General features: G+C 41.0%; 1 protein-coding gene across 2 annotated transcripts in view; it reads left to right on the plus strand.

Annotated features, from left to right (window-relative positions):
• Nucleotides 1-2,980: 2,980 nt before the first annotated feature.
• unc5ca (unc-5 netrin receptor Ca) overlaps nt 2,981-19,642 on the plus strand; it is a 189,250-nt gene continuing 172,588 nt past the window's right edge. The window contains exon 1 of one of the 2 annotated variants that reach the window (XM_006789724.3): nt 2,981-3,621. In XM_006789724.3, coding sequence (XP_006789787.1) covers nt 3,504-3,621 — 118 coding nt within the window. In that variant the 5' untranslated portion in view covers nt 2,981-3,503. The remainder of the gene's footprint in view (nt 3,622-19,642) is intronic. The other variant, XM_006789723.3, reaches the window with a different exon arrangement.

Raw genomic sequence — 19,642 nt, forward strand, 5'->3', positions numbered from 1 at the left:
AGCCACAAGATGACCAATCATTTTCATTCTACAGTAGCTCGGAATGGAGACTAGAAACCACCTACTATGAAAAGGTAACACAGACTAAACACCAGTAGCATTTGTTGATTGTTTTCTCTGTGCACAAATATAAAGACCTCAAGTTGTTGTTTTACAGGGACCATTTTGTAGTCTTCTTTAGTTGCCAGGCAACCTTTACAGGGACAACAAGACACTAAGGAGTTACTGCTTTTGGCCAGATATGAGTCTTATCAATCTGTTCATCTAACTCTCAGCAGCAAAAGCAATTAAGTAGCCGCTAAAAGGGGAACCTTTCTTCTTTAAGAACCATGAAAAAATATAGACTGAAAATGCCTGGTACTAATTAGAAAGTTGCACATATCAGTATACAACACTAAAAGCAGTACTGATGTTAAAAACAGATTGTTTTTTAAGGCTCTACGTGGTAAAGCACCTTTCTTTGAGCCTCTTCTCTGGATTATCAAGATATCATCTCCAGTCTTCCTCAGCGCTGTCTCCCGCTCTCATTATCGCAGCCGCTTTGATGCTGTGGGTTACAGGCGCAGGCAACCAATGGGAAATGTCTTCAACTTTCTAGACACAGTGTCGTTAGTTCAGTAATGATGAAAAACATGAATATAGTGATGTTGGATTGTCTTTGATGATCCTCTCATTCAAAGAAAAAAAAAGAGACAGGGACAATGCGACAAAGTCCTGTAGGAGCTACAGATTTAGGCCCTGAGGGCGTCAGGGCGTGCACACACACACACGCACACATGCACGCACACACACAGTCTTAATTCTTACATCTTAAGTGGAGGAGTTATTGGAGGAGACTTAAATAACAGTCACAAAATTTAGTACAAGCAGCAATCTGGGACATTTGTTATATCAGTTGCATCTAATTAAGTTAAAAGTAAAAGTGGCTGCAACAAATTCAATCAGGTTTTTCATTTAAAAAAAACTGAAACCTTCAGTATGGTCCAAATATTCACAGCCTGTAAGACAAGCTGACATGATTGAGCCTTGTTTAAATCAAACACGGTTGTTGCTACGCCCCCTATTGGAGAAATACTAACTGCAAATTATAATTATTATTATTTGTTTGTGCTTCCTGAAAATGGGGTCCTGAGTCAATTTATCTTGTCTGTGACAGACTAAAACTTAAAATCAGAAAGCCATGAGTTTGAGAAAACCTCATCTATTCAGGATTATATTTGTTTTTTTGTTTGGTTTTTTTTGGAAAGTATGGGAAAAAAGAGGGCTGTATCAATTCTTAAACGTTGTCGTTAAAGCCAAAATGATTAAATATCCAGTATGAGCAAGGCTGACATCACAATGCTTTCAACTTGACTTGAAGGAATCCAATGATATCTCTTTTTTAAAAAACAAAACAAAACAAAAAAACACTTGGATTTATGGTACACGCACCTTCATTTTCACACAGTGGTGGCACTAGAGGGGCAGAAATGTGGTCAAAAGAATGAGGGAAATCAAAACATATACTGCTGGTGGCCTCCACATTTTCATGAATAAATCTGAGAGAACGTAGTTCCAAAGGAAATTTTGAGGAAGAGGCAAATGTTACCAGATTTACTGAGATGCTGCCAAAACTGCCATAATACTCTCCTTACACATTTAAGCCACTGGCGGACTATAAGTATACAAAATATAAATGTGTTGTACGGCCACATGGAACTGTGAGAATCCCTTTCCCATTGACTGTTGCTGGGGTAAGTCCCGATCCATATCTAAGTGTGCCATATGTTTCTTGGGTAACTTATTGCTTTCCCATTCCCAATAAAGTGGCAGAATAAAAAGGCTTTTACAGGTCCCTGTGGGTAGCAGCTACTTCCACTGGTAGTCACTGAGCTGCAGGGCTGCTGTGGTGACAAATGGCACCAAGCGCATATTTTACTATTGCCATTTACAATGCATGATCCAGGCTGTGCTGCTCAAATGACTGCACAGCAACACTGTCGAGAGTTATGGTAGCTGTAAGTGTGTGTGTGTGCGTGCTGGAAACACACATACTGATATGTGTATAGAGTTTATTTTGAGTCTGTTAGTGACTTAAGCATTTTTCCTCCTTATTATTCAGCTACTTTAAGGTGACACTGGTTACATATAATGCTTAAAGATGCACATGATACCTGGTTGTACTTTTGACAAAATGGAATAAGAATCTAGATGTAGCCTTGTAAAAAGTTTTGACACTTAAGTCTGCAAATGTAGAACTATTAAAGGATTGCAGTGCAAAATTCAAGTGGTTATTGCTACTGCATAATTTTATTTGAAAGTTCATTATTCTCTAGCACATCTATGGGAAGTGGCACTGAAGGAGTTCTCCTTTTAAGGTGAACGGTCTCTCATTTTGCTTTTTATAAAATCTTACGTTCAGGCATTCATTTTTGAATAAATTCCTATGCTCGTGTCTATGGCAAGTTATCACTTATTTCTAGTAGTCTGCTTTAAGATGATGCACATCAAGAAGAAGTGGATGTTCAGTAGTTCGAAGAGCAACTGAGTCCGAGGGTCACAACAACACTTGGATTTATGGTACACGCACCTTCATCTTTACGCAGTGGTGGCACTAGAGGGGCAGAAATGTGGTCAAAAGAATGAGGGAAAAGCGAACAGTCACAGGCACAATCAGTTATTCCTTGTGAAATCAAATAATCCATCTATTCTGTTTAACCCAATAGCAATAAAAGAAGCTGTTGTTGAATTATACCTCTTACTGATATGTCTCCATGCAGGTCCAACGGACGTGGCCGTCAGGGGGCAGGCATTAGTCGGTAAACTAAGCTCTCGAGAAACCCTATCCTTGCTTTGCTCCACACTGAGAGATTTTGGAGGCGCACAAGCTCGTACACGCGCAATCAATAGATGGTCAATAAAAAAATCCAAGAAAGTAAAGAAAAAAGTTAAACTACTCCCTCTCTCCTAGATTTTAGCATCTAGGAGAAAATACAAGGTTCTTTAAAGTCTGTTCACCGTCTTTAGAGTGAAAGTACGCACCTGCCACGAGCACAACGCTGTTCAGACGTGTCATTAAAAGTGAAACGCGTGAGCTGAGATTTTATCTTCATTTCGTATTTTCGTGTGTACGTTCACGAAAGACAGGGAAAGGGAAGCAAAGTAGAGAAGAGAGGGAGAAACATGGTCTCGCATGGTAGCCAGAGGGCGGTGGCATTTCTCTCTGCGTAAACAGAGACGGTGGAGAAGGAGAGAACGCACGGAGAGAGCTTAGTGGCAAGGCAGCAGTGCCGCTGACACGAGTGAAGGGAGCCCGTGGCTGTTTCCACCTCTGCTATCACAGCTCGCCCCGCGCCTTTTGAGACGGACTTAGACATCGGGACTAGAAGTTACACACCAGCCGCTTTGGTCTTGGACACGTTTGATCAACCAGCAGATCCTGTTGTGGAGGACGTGTTGGGGGGTGGGTTCTCGTTTCACCCACCGTGGACGGAGGAGTTTATGTGTATTACGCGTTGCCTGTAATGGGTAAAAGTGGACAGAGAAGTGGAATAGTACTCGGGAGCTCCAGCCTGGTGAGAATGAGCGCCACGCCGAGGATCCTGATTGTCCTGGTGCTAATACACGCAGGAGTCGCTCAAGGTAAGGCGTGAGAGCGCGTCTTCTGTCAAGCGCTTTAATTACACCTTGCACGTTTGAAAGTGATGGGCCTTCTCCTTCACTGCCGAGGTGCGTTTAAGTGGTATGGGCGGCATGTCAATTAGTAGACCCAGAGAAGTATCCCCTCAACAAGGAGATATACTTTTTTTGGCCATATTTCCATTTAAATTGACTTGGAGCAGAAGACTAGCTTAGTATATGGTCAGCATCTTAATGTGTAAACTGTGTATGCGCATTTTCTTGGAACTGTGCTGAAAAGCAGCTAAACTCACAGCCCACTTTTTTTCTTCCCAGGGAAATACGACTAATAGGCTAATTAATCTGGGAAGACCGAAAACGATAGCCTGCTGTTTAGACAAATGAATTAAAAATGAGACTTAATACACAGAGAAACGTGCACTTGACCCACTATTGAGAACCAGATAAATAGGAATATAATTGCAAAACTCGCGAGCAGCATCGTGGGACCTCGCGGGCAGAACACAATATTGCGGGGATTTTCTGCCAGTTCTGTTTCAGTTCTGAGCGGTCAAATGAACTATGCGCAGATGCAGTTACATTAATGTGAAAACACCGTGAAGGGCAGGCAGGGCTGGAGAGTCTCTGATTGGGCGACTAGTGCATTAATTGCGCAGTACTTCGTTAAAATTAACGAAGGTCCATTGCTCCGATTGAAAGACCGATCAGAAGTCACGAACACTGCGCCGCCAGAAGGTTAAAGGCAATTACAGTCTTATGGATCTCATAACGCAATCGGAAGGAGGCAGAAGGAATGGGCTGAAAGTGAGGACTGTAATACCAGCAGATCGTTAGCCCAGCAGGATTAAGCAGAATCCAAAGATAGCGCAAACACATAATGCAAAGATGTTTTGGTGCTGAGTATTAGAGCCGTTACTTACTATACACCCTAGTGAAGCATAACGGGGATATTAAAGTGATATTTCTGATGAGTGAGAAGCAACCACCCACTATGGCCGGTGTTTGTGGGGAATGTCGCGGGTCATAGACTGCAAGCAGCCCAACTTTTAACCGGATGCTCTCCTGGATAGGATTTTTTTATTATTATTTATCATGAACCATGTGGGATTCGTGAAAATGCTGAAACCAGACGCATCTTTCCAGCTTTCACATTCTTATTGACCTTCTCAGGGAGAACTTGTGCCCTGTTAATGTTTCTCCAAAAGAATTAATGCCCAGCCCCGGTGCTGTTTTACGACACAGCTTTATTCACCACCACCTTTTTAAAAGCTGACCTTCTTAAAGCCACTCTTGCTTGATGTTTGTCTTCTATTTAGCTATGACCCTATAGTTTCTTATAAAGACTTGACGCGAAGCTTCACCCTCTGCCATAAAACTAATAATTCCACTTGAAAAACTCTTAAAAGATCCCCTAGAGTAACTGTCATATGCTACACACGGATGTAGTGCATACATTAGTATTGACATTACAGATTAGCCTCAGGTTTTTGTGCCGAATCTGTGTAGTAATTGGACATGATGTTGCTGCCACCTTTCTCTCATTGCCCTGGGGAACAGCATTTCAGTAACTGCCGCTAACATTCATAATAACCGTTCTCCATTGGTTTACTGTTAAATCGATACATTGCAATTTAGGGGACACGATTTGAGCAGGGTTTCACCAACCTTTGATAAATTGCACATCGGTGCCAATACGCGGCTCAATTTAACTTTCATAGTAAAATCTGATAATTGGAGGCTTAAACTGTTGATGCGTGTTAAGGGAGAAGAAACTTGTATATTTTCACAGTCCTGAAAAGTGTAGTTTTTCTCGCATTCTGCCCTCATTTAAAAAAAAAAAAGCTTTAGAATTCTCTGCTTCTCCTCTTCCGCATCCATTTGGCGTAGCTCTTATGTGTGTGTTTTTTCTTTCACTGTTCACAACCAACTTGGCTCGTGTCTCTGAAGTCGTTTCCTTTTGTGAGAGGAGTCACTTCATTAGCTGTTCTATTGAATGGGGTAAAACACACAAACACAACTTAACGGAAGGGGTGTGTGTGTGTGTGTGTGTGTGTGTGTGTGTGTGAGGGGGGGTGTCTTTGTGTACCTAGTTGATCCTGTCTGTGGATCAGTGGGGGAGAACCTCCTTCAAATCCCAAACATCGTTCCGGTGTACATGGAACAGGAAAATACATCCAGTTGTTCTAACCAGATTATTCTGCCGTTCATTGCTGCTCATGCATCATTGAATGTCTTAGGGCCAGCTGTTGGCCTCTAGTTTTTACTCCACAGTGGAATATGTGGTTTTTGGCAAGTTTAATAGCAGAGTTTGTTTTTGAAGTCATGACTAACGATGTTCAGGATGATGGTGTTTGTGGGAATGATGCTGGTGCTGCTTTTGATTCAAATCTGATCGTAATGAATCACAAAGGTTTCTTAAATAGAGGGAAGCTGTTTTGTTTTGTTTTTTCTTTTTTTAAATCCATTTTGAGTACACTTATTTCACACAAACGGTTCAAGCCAAGTTATTTTACTTCACATTTAGTTCTCCCTTAAGCTTTTAATTATGAACCTTTCATTTATTCATTCATTTTTTAGCTCTCAGTCATTTAATCTGGCCTGCAGACGTGTCTCTCCTAGCTGTGCAGCACTGTAGAAAGTGTATTGGGCTGTGGAGAAGTCTCTCATACACAAAGACGCTTGTGCACACTCTGACATGTGCACATACAGTACAATCAGAGGAGAGTGTTAGTTGAAATCCTCTCATGCCAGCTTGAGTGCAAGTAGTTGTGCCTTTTAAAGCCATTAGCTAAGCCCCCTTACATTTGATCTGGAATGAATGGATGTCAAGATTGCTGCACAAAGTCTCAGAAGTCCACTTTTTTTTAAAAAAAATCATGATGACTTAGGTGCTGTGTAGCTAGGTTCTACAATTCAACTTTTCATGCATTTGTGTAGCAGCTTGTTGTGTTACAGCTTACACGTTTCTTTAAACTGAACATTCAGATCTATTTCAGGATGCTTTCTCACTTTGATTAAAGCTGTGCTCTATAGCTACAGAGAACCGTTGGTGTATAGTTGCATATGTATGTGAATGCGTTGGTACAGAACTGTAGAGTTGGGCTTACACGACTCCTGTGAGCTGTGTGCATTCATAAACTTGGCAGGTTGGGGACGGTTTCAGAGAACTCCTGTGGAGTGTGTGTGTGTTTGCGCGTTTGTGTGAACTTGGCACTGTCATAGAGTTCCGAGCTCATGTGGCGTTTCATTGCATGTGTGTGTGCACATTCGGCATTATAATATTGCCAGTGCTCCCATGCTGTCTCCCATTATGCTATGTCCCTGTCCTATGGTGTAGTGCCACCATCCAGGGTTCAGTGCTTGTAGGGGGGCAGCTGGGAATTATTGGAACTAAATAGGCCACTTTGATTGGCTGTGCTGCTCAAGCCAGCACTGTGCAATTGGTTGAGCAGATTCTGTGTGGTAAATATGATGGCGTTTCTGCATCAGAGGGTGTGAGAGAGAGATGGAGGGAGATAAAGTGAGAAAGCGAAAGGATGAATGGATGAGGAAGGGAGATCTCTCTGGGTGGTTTGTACTAGCTTTGATCACTCCACTAGGACTGGACAAGCTCACTGACTGTCACACTTACTGCCATATGCAGACACACACACACACACAGAAAGATATTTTTTTCACTCAGACAGTGCAGCATTCTGTTTGCTTTCTGTGTGTGTTGTGTGTGTGAGCATACTCTATGTGCATGGCTTGTGTGTGCGGACAGGCGTTCATGGGAGTGTGTGAAAGGAAGTCTTTGACTGTGTCTGGGGTTGTTTTGTATCGAAGACCCTCCTGCTGCTAGCAGTAGCCTAGTGATGGCAGATTTCCCTTGCTCTCTCTGCCTTTTTCTTAAAAAAAAAAAAAAAAAAAATCTTATCCTTGCTTACTCATCCGTGTGTTTCATAGACTCTCTCTTTAAGTGTGACCTGTGATGAGACTTTTTTTTTTTTACCACCCACCTTTTCTCTATCTCTATCCTTTCAGTCAGTGTCTTCTGTTAGTTGCTGAATGGGTTTTACTCACCTTTTTTTTTTCCCTGCTTGCCTGTGGCCATGGCTGCTCATCTATTCACTGAGTACATTTTATGTTGCACTGTGAAAATGCCGTCCACCTTCAGTACATCAACACATAGCAATTACAGCTCAACCTATTTCGAGAATCAAGAGCCCGAACTCGAATTGTTTGTGTAGCAGCGGAGAACTTTGCAGGCGTGTTTTTCTTTGAGGAAAGAAGACAAGAAATCCTTCTTTCTGAAGAAGTGTGGTTTTCAAAAGGCTGTGTCGACAAACTGCGTCACGCCAGACACCACTTGCACCATTTAGTATCTTACTCTCCGCAGGGGAAAACCCAGGATGGAACATAAGAATGCATCCCTGTGTGTGTGCTCGTGTTCTGCTGTCTGCATTTGTGTCTGTGTGAGCGTGCATGTTTACTAGAGAGAGAGAGAGAGAGAGCCTGAGCTAGAGAAAAGACGAAAAAGAGAAAGCAAAATATTCTGAAACCGATTCCCAGCGTCTCCCGCTGTTAGGCCTAATTCCTTCTAGAGTTTCATGTAAAGATCTGGAATTATGAATTTTTCATGGTCTGAGAAACCTAAGGCCTCATTTGGTGCTCTCATTTCCAGGCTTTTTGTTTTTGTTAGCTGCGTCTGTTCCCGTGTGCGTGTCTCTGTGTGTAGGGTGGTTGTACTGAGAAAACGCCGTTTGTTCTCAATCAATGGCCTACTATATAGTTCCCGTTGGTCCCATGGAATCCTGCACTCAGGAAAATGATAACCCTGTTTGACTGTTTTTTATCTTTAAAATTTGTTAATTATGCTCCACCAGCAAGGGAAAAAATGCATTCAGAAACGGTATGAAAATTAGCTGCGCATGGGCAGATGGGGTTGAGTTGTAAAAAAACAACAAAAAAATGAATGACCTTTTGTAAAGAAACATCCTACACAATTTGTTTTCTAAGGCTAAAAAAAGGTAATTTGTGATTAAGTTGCTGCTTATGAAACTCTGCATTTCTGATCCCGGTAGTAAACAGTTGGACTTGGTGAATCCCTGCCACTCAGTGCTGGGCCACAGATTTTTGTGCTGTTGTCCACATCTCGGCTCTTCCCTCTTGTCATATGTCCCCATTTCTCCTATTCTCTTTCCTGTTTTTCTTCTTACCCATCTGCTACCTCTGACATGCTGTTTGCCTTGTAAATCTTTGTCATTTTTTATTATTTTGTTCCCCTGCTGCTGCCGTCTCTCACCACTCAGCGTCTTTCTCTACTTAGATTTACGCTGTTTAATTAGAGTGTAGCCAAAACAGTGGACATATTGTTGTGCTTCCGAACGGGGCCCACAAGCAGCAGGACATTTTGTATTTTTTGTGTGTGTGTGGTCACAGAAACTCATCTATCTGCCAGAGAGAGGGAGAGAGAGTTTGCCTACACATTGAGACACACACACACGTGCGCACACACACACGCACACACACACAAACGCCTTCTCCTATGGGTCCAGTACAGATAAATGGAATTGAAAGGAAGGAACGAGACAGGTAGAGAAATGGAGCTCCACACTATGCCAGCTGCTCTTCATTGAAATCTCACCCTGAATCTCTTTGTTTTAAGGCCTTGCCTGTGTCTGCAGCCGCCAGCCGAGGCTTTTCATGGTCTATATATTCTTTTTATTTGATACTGTAAAACCTCCAGTAAATAGAGCGGGTTGGTTTATTTGCTTCAGAAACAACAAGCAGCAAGCTTCACTTATTGGAGACAAGCGATTATATGACACCTTTGTTTCATCTTCCTGTGGGGGGGCTGGACCCAACAACTTCTGCCTCTTCAGCTTAATCCCTCGCCCCCTCCCGTGTCTGTCTTTGACACTTTGTTTGGATTCATGCCAAAGCTACAGTCTGCTCCGTCTCCAGATTTTTTTTTTTTTTTTTTTGCTTGCTTGGTGCACATATTAAAGACAGGCTGCACATCTTATTATTATTTTTAACAATATCACAGATGTTTGCAGCGATTAAACTTTTGTGTGGCTGCATTACACAAGTGTCACTCCTTCAAACAGGCGAATATGAGGCGAGACACTTCCACATATGTGTTGCTCTCTTTTGGAAGAACAGTTTCTCGAGGGCAGACACACGACCAGCAGATGGGTGTTGGGTGTTTTGGCCGAGTGGCGTGTTTGTGTGTTGGAGCAAGAGTGTCTTATTTGTGTTGCCATGAATATGTAATTAAGCTGCCATTGAGAAAAGACGACATGCCGCGACAGGGGGTCCACGAGGCTGGGTCCCGGGTCCTTTTTGTCTCCGCTGAAAGCTTGTTATGAGCTTTGTCCTATACTGAGAGCGTGAGAGTGAGGGAGCAGAGAAGAAAGGACAAACATAGGGAAACACAGGGAAATGGAGACACGATGAAAGAGAGTGTGTTGGATTAGAGAAGGGAAGTGAAGGAACAGCATAAGAAGGTGTTCTCTTTATTTCTTTCTTTTCTTTTCTTTTTTGAGAATCTGACATTCATGCTCCTTTTTGACGGGAAACAAAGCTGCACTGTAAAAGTCCATTCAACTCTTGGTCGAGAGCAGAGAGCGAGATGGGGGGAGGAGAACAGGGAGGAGGAGGGAGCGAGTGAGCAGGCAGCGAGTGAGCAGGCTGAGTAGTGTTTGGAAGCTGCCTGAAGGATTAGTCTCTCTCGTCTTCGTATCTTTCGCCACTACGTTCTCTCTTCTCCCTTTTTGTTGCTCTCCTTCTCCCTGTCTTCTGAAAGTTTTCCTCTCTCCCTTGCTCCCTCAGTCCACCCCCTCCCCAACAGTAACTCTTTTCTTTTCCCCACTCTCCCTCTTTCTTTGCCAAAACTGCCTGGTAATCTAGTGGTCCATCTAAAGGAATATCCAAAAAACCTGAAACCATAATTACTATAATCGCCACTGCAAATTTTTACCTCCTAGGCTTACGCTTGCATTTTGCACATATCCGTGTACACAAACAAACGCACATAGAAGCCTTTCTTGAAAGCGTACATTGTAATTCAGTAGGATGCAGTGAAAAAAAGAAAAAAGGAGGATTTAGTATGTGTTGTAAAAACCCCCCAAAAACCACCACTTTTGGTCGGCCATTGCTCGCTATAGACATGATGTAATTCACCGTGTTATTTCCCTTGTAGGCTTATGAAAAACAAATACATAACACACATGCACAGATAACAATGTGCACAAATGACAGCAGCTTATTCTGTTAGCATTTATTGCAGTAGGTAGAAACTTGTACACGCACAAATATACTCTGTATACTAGACACCCATATGGTACTGCAAGGCCATTGACTCATTTTGGCTCCACACCAATGTAATAACAGACGTGGTATATTTTACTCTGCGGGTGACAAGATTACGTGTAAGCAGTTTACTTTGATTCATTTGAACACAGCATTCTAAGTGGCTAATGAATATGGGCAGTACTTTGCTGACAAGGCACGTTTTCTGTGTCCGGCGAGTGTGTTTGTGTGCGCGTGCAGATGAAATATCACATTGTTATATTCCAGAATTATCCATGCACACAGCATTTTGTTTTCCACCAACACCTCCCCCAGAGGAACACAGGTAGGAAGGTACTTGTAGGTGGAGAGTGGAGACAAAGGAGAGAGAATAATGACTTTACATTGTGGGAAAAAAAAAGAAAGTCTTGCTTTGTGAAATCTTTTGTTCATCAGGGAAAAAGGTGATCATAGAAGAGTGAGACGGGCTAGGGATCGGGGGGGGGGAGGCGATAGAAGGGATCACCTTTCTGACAGTTCTCTGAGAGAAACGTAATTTGATTAAACAAAACACTAAACGTTGAAGGTCACTCTATGAAGTTTGCGTTACTTGGCTTGTTTTGAGGTTATGACTGGAGCGGCAGCTGCCACTTGGGGCTGTAGCCAATGTGGAAATAAAGTCTAGTGCCAAAATATACTGAAACATTCAAGTCTGACGACAAATATCCTAGAACAGCGCGTTGCACTTTAGCTGTTTTAAAGTAACACAAAGAAAGGCCTTATGTCTCATATGAATAGTTTGGAAAGCCAAAACTCACAGCTGAGGCCGTTAAAGATGAACAAAAATAGCCTCATTTGTTCTACAGTGTATTAGGTCATTTGTATTTAATCAAATATGGAGTCAGTTGACTTTTTTGTTTGTTTGTTTATAGGTAAATTTGTGTAGTTATTTAATAAAAGATAAAAGCTTTGATGTCTTTCACGTGACTCTTGATTGACAGCTGTCAGTTGCATCTCCTCATGGCTCCTAGACTAACCACATCTTGGACTTGGAGCTTCTGAATTGGAGACATGTATTCGTGCAGTGTTTAAAGAGTTAATGTTTTCACTTGATTATACAAGACTACCAGTTACCATGTAGTTAAAGTACCCTATTCATCAGTCTATTTGTAGATTGTCACTGATTAATGTTTCTAGTGAGCTAATGTTTGATTTGGTCTGAGGAAGATGGGAGTCTGAAAACCAACAATCCTTGGTTGTTCCTGGCTCCAAACAGAAAAGGCAGCACTGATCTGTATCAAAATTAGCTGCAGTTTAGACCAGTGAGTGATTCACTAGCTTTATGTGCAGGCTAAAGATATCAGAAATTAAGATGTAACCTACTCAGGTAGTCTAAAGAACATCTAGAGCGAGAAAACTAGAGCAAGATCGAGCAACTTCTCAGATAATGAGGAAAAATGTAACTGAAAGTTATGCTAAAGTAAGGCAACACTTCAAAGGACATAAGTGGGTGGTTTACAGTGCTGGCCTAAAATACTCCATCTGTGTGTGCCTTTTATTTCTCAGTGTTAAAACTGAACAGCTAACAGTCAAACAAAATTGTGTCACCCTGCAACAGTAAATATAGTTTTTGTTAACCAGTCTGCAATGGAACCAGCAAAGGACACACAGGTACAGGTGTGCTAGTCAAAAAGTGGCTTTTATTTTACTTGAAAAATAGATAAAAAAAGATATATCAAAAGTTAAAAACCCAACAAAAAAAGCTACTTTAAGAAATAGGTGGGCCTGTGAAGGAAGGCATTCAAACACAACACTGCTCAAAAATACTTCTGACAAATCACGACTCTAGCTTAACAAACTCACCTTTCCGAATGAAGGGTAGGATTTTAAATTTGTTGACTTTATCAAAGTTATTTCTGTTTATTTTTTCACTTTTACTTATTGCACCAATAAACTTTATGCTTTAAAAGCTTAAAAAAAAAGATTCAAGGATCAACCGTTTGCTGCCAGCCATTGAGTCAGCAGCTGGCGGAGATAATCAGATATTACTTTTTAGGAAAGGCTCTTTCCAAAGAGGCTTAAAATTAAGTGGGGTGCTGATGAGGTCAATGGGTGACGGCTTTAGTTGTTTTGAATGACAGAGATTAAAGATGGTCTCTCGTACAGTGTCTCAGCAACCTCAGTTGGTTTTTATTGTGGGTGCTTCACATTGTGACTCAGCAGTGCAGCTATAAAAGTAAAGACCTACTGACTTGCTTTTTGCTGTTGTTTATAGCACATGCTTTGTTTTCATTGATTTCTTCCCACACAGGCTTTGAGTGTATGTGTTCATGCATGTGTGTATGTGTCATAACTTGATGCTTGTCTACTTTTTTTTTTTAAACTCTCAGGCTTGCTGGGGTCCATTACAAGATTTAGTGATTTTTATTAACAACACAACAATCCTCTCCTTGGGTTGACCTTAAAATGTCCCATTCTCTCAATTTTATGCCCACACCCTGTGCTTAATATTGTATGCACTTTACTTGGTGGCATTCCATAATTTTATCCTCAAGTATTTCTGTAGTTACATGATACAATTTCTGAAAAATACCCCTAAGACACACATTGTGCTGTCACTTTCTGTCTTGAAATTTCAGTTCTAATATGAGGAGACAAAACTGGCAACTCAAAGTGATGATATAACACAATTCTGGTCCTAATTAAATATTAATATTTAACTCATTTTGACAGGCTTTTTGGAGATACTGCACTGTATATTTCTGAAACTGGACAACATTTAAAAAGTCAGTGTTTTATTGTTTTAGTCAAAGATTCAATGTTTTGTTTTTTAATTGTCATTTTAGATGCTTAAAAATAATCAAAACATACGTTTTAATTAAAAGTGGGGAACATTTGGTCATGAAACAGTGCAGTGTCGCATCATTATCTGTGATCTGCGTCAAGTAGGATGAACGCTGGGGCTCTCTGCCGTCATCTGACAGCTGATGTAATCTAGATGTAATTATACACGGTCGCAGCCACCTACGCGTGCTTTAGTTGAGCAAAGCTAAAATAGCTCCGCATGGAAAAAAGTCAAAAACAAATTGAACATCAGTCAATTATTTCAGTATTAAATAACACTGAAGTTTACTATAGAAAGTTACCTTTCTATAGTAAATAACTCAGTCTGAACTCTAGTTCTTCAGAACTACTTTTTACCACAAATCTACAAAAAAAATCTGATGAAAAAGTTTGTGGATTTAATGAATGACTACTGATTAATAATAAAAGGATCCAACAGCCACGATAAAGGTTTTCTATTAAAATTAAAAGGATTGTTTTGAGCTGCACATCTTTTCAGTAGGCTCTTGATTTTATAATTGCTATCTTTTTTCCTTTTTCACCACTTACCAGCTCCAGTTCTTTGCTTTTATATTTGGACATTTTAGGTCAAGGAGCTGTTTGTTTTTCATGCGTGGCAGATTGTTACTGTGGCTTTAGAGTCTTCATGAAGTTTGGGGGGGCCCACACAGTCTTTGTTTCATTCTGAGCTTGCAACAAAGGCACAGATTAGCTCTCTTTTCACAGTGATAGTAGAATGGACTCTTTGGAGAACTGGCTCATATGAGCAGAAGCCACGATTTTATGAAGACTATTAAAAGGCCACAATGCGAGACAGGTGTTTCAAATCAAAGACTGCGATCCAACAAATTTGATTTGAGATTGTCCCATCCAGTCATCTCAGGCATATTTCTGCTTTTTCTTTTTTCTTTGCTCTTTTTATTTTTCGGTTGCCATCATCATCTCCTCCCCGAGGCACAGCTGGTGTAGTTGTGCAGTAACGGTTTTTCTGAACACAAACCGGCTCAGTGTCCAATGACATGTGGCTAAATCAGAGCGCCAATAATAGGAGAAAGACACAGACACAGTACACTAAGGGACAAGTGTCTCTACCCTGTTCAACACTAGCATACAAGGGGGTGTGAACGCAGGGCAGCCAACACACACACACTCACAGGCTCTGAACGGTTAATTTGGCAGTTAAAGTAGGAGCGTGGATAGAAACTGTGTCTCCATATGCAGTAGCAGTTGTGCTTCTGGCAGTTTTTTTACTTCCCGTCACTGTCTTGGACCATGTCTGATATTTTGGCAGTTGGAGTTTGAGGAAGGCGGGAAAAGCCACCTGTACAGTTGTAACAATTCATTATATCCCCATTATCCTCACAAAATGCTCATCTCTCAGCCTAATCATCGTTGTACCAAATTTGTTGTAACTCAGTGAGTTGGCTGGGGATGTATTTGGAAAACGATTTAATGTTTTGCATTTTTGTTGTCAGAATATGGCTATGCATTTTAAAAGTGCTCTTTTCTGAGTTATTGCATTAATTGCACAGTAAAAACCAAAACACGGGAGCACACATTTTCACCAAACCTGATTATATGACGCCACAATTATTGTTGTTTCTATGTGCATCTTTTTTTTTTTTCCAAGTTTTGCTGTTTTATTGCCATCAGCTCCGCAGCAGTGCACCACATCATGCCTGAACATATACCTCAAATCAAAGGCTTGCAGCTCCACACAGTTACAGCATCATCGCCTGGTGTTGAAATATACTGTGCATTATGGTATGTTCTGTAATCTATATATGTTGCATTTGTGCCAAAAGCGTGCATATGGGTTACTTTATCTGCACGCATGAATGAATGTGAGGCTTATGTCATAGTGTCACAGCAGGGTTATTTCACCACATGAAAAGAACCTCCTTTTTCCTCAGCGCTCTCGTGTGTCCGTGCGTGTTCTTCTTTTACGTTGTCTTGCATCTGTCACTTCCTCACCCTCTCTCATCTTTCTCCTCTTTGGTCTGAGCCTTTTCCCTTCTCTCCTTTCTTTTTTCCTTCCTTCCTTCTTTTCTTCCTTCCTTCCTAGGGGAAGAGGAGATTTAAACTTTGAACAAAAGGCAGAAGAAGGAAAACTTTGTGGAAACATTTGAAGTGTTTTTCCCCCTTCTCTGTTCTGAGAAATGTCATCCACACCCAAGGAACAGTTTCAAAAGAAGCAGAAAGTAGCTGACTAAAGCCAGACAATGCCCACGGCTCCCTCTAGCTCATCCAAATCCTTGTATTGTAACTGTAGTTATTTGTGTTGCTTCCTCCTCTGGGTCCCTCCAGGGTTTTGGTTTATCTCCGCTCAGTGCTGAGGTCTTGTCAGAAAATGAGGGCAGGGCTGCCGTTTTGGCCTCAGGTCAACTTGCAACTCGCGAAAGTTTAATTTTAGTTTGGAAATGAACTGAAACTTGCAGCTAATGACAAACTTGCCAGTTCTGAGTTGACATTTTCTTTTTCTGACGTTGTGCTGCTACCTGCAGTATTTTACAGAACTGGCTCACTAGGTTGAACAGGAAGCAGTACATGATACAGCTCAACAGGCAGAAAGTCAATCACCTGCACTTCACAGAACACAGAACCCACAGTAGGCAGTTATGTATGTGATTATGAAGGTGATTATGAGTAAAATGATGCTCATTTAAATTTAATTTTCTTTAAGCAAGCACACTCTAGTGACTGAGGACACAGACCTTTTGAGGTTTTAGATTTTTTTTGCTGTGATATTTGCCATTCAATTCTCAGCTGAAAGACATTTCTGTTCCAGGATTAAAGGGGATGAGATGTACCCACCTTCCCAAAAATAGTTTCTTACTCACGATGCTCTGCTACCGTTTAGCCCTTTTAAGGTTTTAGTTCTAACGCTTTTTGTATTCAAGAGGGGGGTGTGTCTGATGAATTATTTAATGAGCACAGAGTTAAGATCACAAAATGCTGCTGAGTTTCAGACAGGCTGGTGCCGTCAGGGTTATGCAGACTATGTAGTGACCTGAGCATCAGAGAACTAGATGCCATAAATTAGGCCTTATTAGAGCATGTTATATGAAATGATGTTAGGTTTCCCATGCTGTCATGCAGATATTTCCCACTTAATTAAGATAGAGCAATAGCATCAGAAGCATTAACGAGCCAACATTTATTGTTCTGAAAAAACTCCAAACTTGAACAGTGTCTGGCTGAGGTCAGCACTCTAAACCTTAGACTCTCTAATCTGTGGAAATAAACAGGTTATTTTCAACCTTTGTAGACCAAATGTTGTAACCATCTTGCCTATAGATAATCAATCAAGGCAGATTTACCATCTCCCCTTTGTCAAATCTTTTAGAATACGTTAACGCACACATGCACAAGCACGCATCTCCACATCTGCGAAGACTGCTTAAGTGGACGTTTAATCATCAAAGACCTTTTCCTGTCGCTGATCCATTGAGTGGATCAAGCACGCACGCACACATCGTTCCTCGGTGTTATAAAACACACACTCTGTTGCGTGGTAGGGTATTGATTCTCAGTGTTGTTCTTGTGCTGTTGGTTAAACAAGACAGTAATAATTGAGCAACACTGTTTAGTCTGCTTATTGAACTGTGACTCGCTGACATTGATTGTTGTTTTCTACTTTAGGAATGCATTTGTGTCTCTGAGTGTTTGTATACGTGATTGTGACTTTGTGACAAGTGTAGCTGTGGATGTTAAGGTGTGTATTTGTAGTTGGCCTAGACAAAGGGAAGGATGAACTGTTTCTCTCTGAAGACTTAATGTCTAAGTTTCCTTCACTAATTTGTTTTTTCTCAGTAGGTGAAAGGAAAGAGGAGGCTCGGTAAGGAGTTCAAAAAAGAACAGCACAATGAATCATTTTGACTTTACACAATTAACTGAACATGATTGACTGATATTGGAAATACATCCTCTGCCAATAGAATACAAAGCATATCATCACCTGTGTGTGCTAATCACGTAATCTGGATGAGTATTAATATGTTGAAAGATAAATATGCAACAGATAACAGACCATTACAGCAAAAATAAAACGCCGGGCACAGCAGAGGGCGAAGAGCTTGTCTCTGAAAGCGGATCAACATCATCCGCTGGTTGGAAATTCTGTGGAAATACTTCATATTTAGTAATAACTAGGTATTATCTAAGAGCAAATGGGACGTGGAATCCAAATGTGGAATTGTCTCCACCGCAAAGAAACACAAGTAACTTATTCAACAGCCTGAAAATGCACCACAAACTGCAGTATGATGAGTGCACGAAGGCCAAGAAATACAATGCAGTTGCTCACGTGAGTTGTCCGACAGCACGTCAGTGTATCCATCCAGTTGGCCAAGAGGCAGTGAAATCACCAGTCACATTCCAGTTGGCCAAAGAATAATGAAGTAATGAATGCTTCAGGACAAAAATTGGACAAAATATATTTTATCCTCTCACTGTTTTTCTTCCCCAAAGTGGGAATACTGCACTGTATGTAAAATGTCGCAGGGGAAGTAGAGGAGTATCTCCCTCTACTTAATATTTTGCCTCTAGGAGCACTTAGATTAGGTGAATAAACATATTCCTGTTTTAATTAACAGCAATGTAGCACAATGCAAAGTGTCCTGTTGATTTTAGTTGTGTGTTAAGTGTTGGTACTTTTTTTTTAATTTGAAAGAATGTAAAATGAATTTTCCAATTTTGTCACTAATATCGACAATAATTCTCTTATTATTTTGATCAGTACTGAGATCAGAATAATGCGAAAATGCAGTGGGTAAAACAATTAGTAAAATGTAAATAGTTACTGAAGGCACCGACTGGATTTAGGACTAAAAAGACTGACAACGAGGGTGAGAGAAAAGCAACAAAATCCAGAGACACACATGATAGGTTGACTGGTGTTTCCACACTGGCCAAAGGTGTGTGCCTGCCTGTGTTAGCCTGCGATAGCTTGCCGACCTGTCCAGCGTGTACCCCGCCTCTCACCCTATGACACGTGGGACCAACCGCAACTCTGAATTGAATAAGTGAAAGCAGGTGGACGGATGGATCGCTGTTTTCACTGCTGTTGTATCCTGTTGTGGCTTACGGCAGAACAACATGTAGTGCTGATGAAAAGTACCTGAATGAAGCTTAAATCTTGTCATGTGATTCATTTTAAGTGCTATCCTTTAGGCTTCAAAAGAATTAATTGAGGTCTGTGCATTTCTGTTTATCACGAGCGGTTTTGATATTACACAAGGTAATGCTCTCAAATTTCAATGCCTAAAGGCCCACAATCATCCATGAATAATTCATGACAGTTCAATATTGAAATTGGTCATTTGTTTCCATGCCAAAGCTCTTTTGAAAGGCGAATTACAGAATTCTTTGGCACTCAATAATGAATCATCAAGATGTTTTGATTTGACACTGAGAGCATCTAGTATTTGGTGTGTTTATCATAATGAACTGAGGCTCCGAAGCACCTCAGACATTTTAGCGCTTTCCACATCTCGGGCTCAGTAGCTGAATTGGTCTCTCTGAGACTCACAAAGGGAGATGCTTGGTCTGCATTTTCTGGTCTATCATTAAAGCTCTTCCTGGTTTTCTGAAAACACACATACACAGTCACATACATGCACATACACATTCAGGAGACTAATCCAACAATGTATGCTGCGTGTTTTCACACACTTTATCTGTTGAAGATTACGTACATATGTCTTAAATCACTGATAAGTCAATTGTTATCTTTTAAAATGAAATCCAAAATGCAAAGGATTGAAAATAAGTCGCTGTATGAAAGCTACGACTTATAAGTCCCACATGAGCATAATCTGGGAACGCCTTAATGTTTCAGATTTAAAATCTTAAAATCAGATGCACAGCAGCCAAAGTTAACTTTGTGGCTTGAAGCTGTAACTGG

This window comes from Neolamprologus brichardi, chromosome 12 (assembly GCF_056152115.1).
Source record: "Neolamprologus brichardi isolate AB-2024 chromosome 12, ASM5615211v1, whole genome shotgun sequence".
NCBI lineage: Eukaryota > Metazoa > Chordata > Actinopteri > Cichliformes > Cichlidae > Neolamprologus > Neolamprologus brichardi.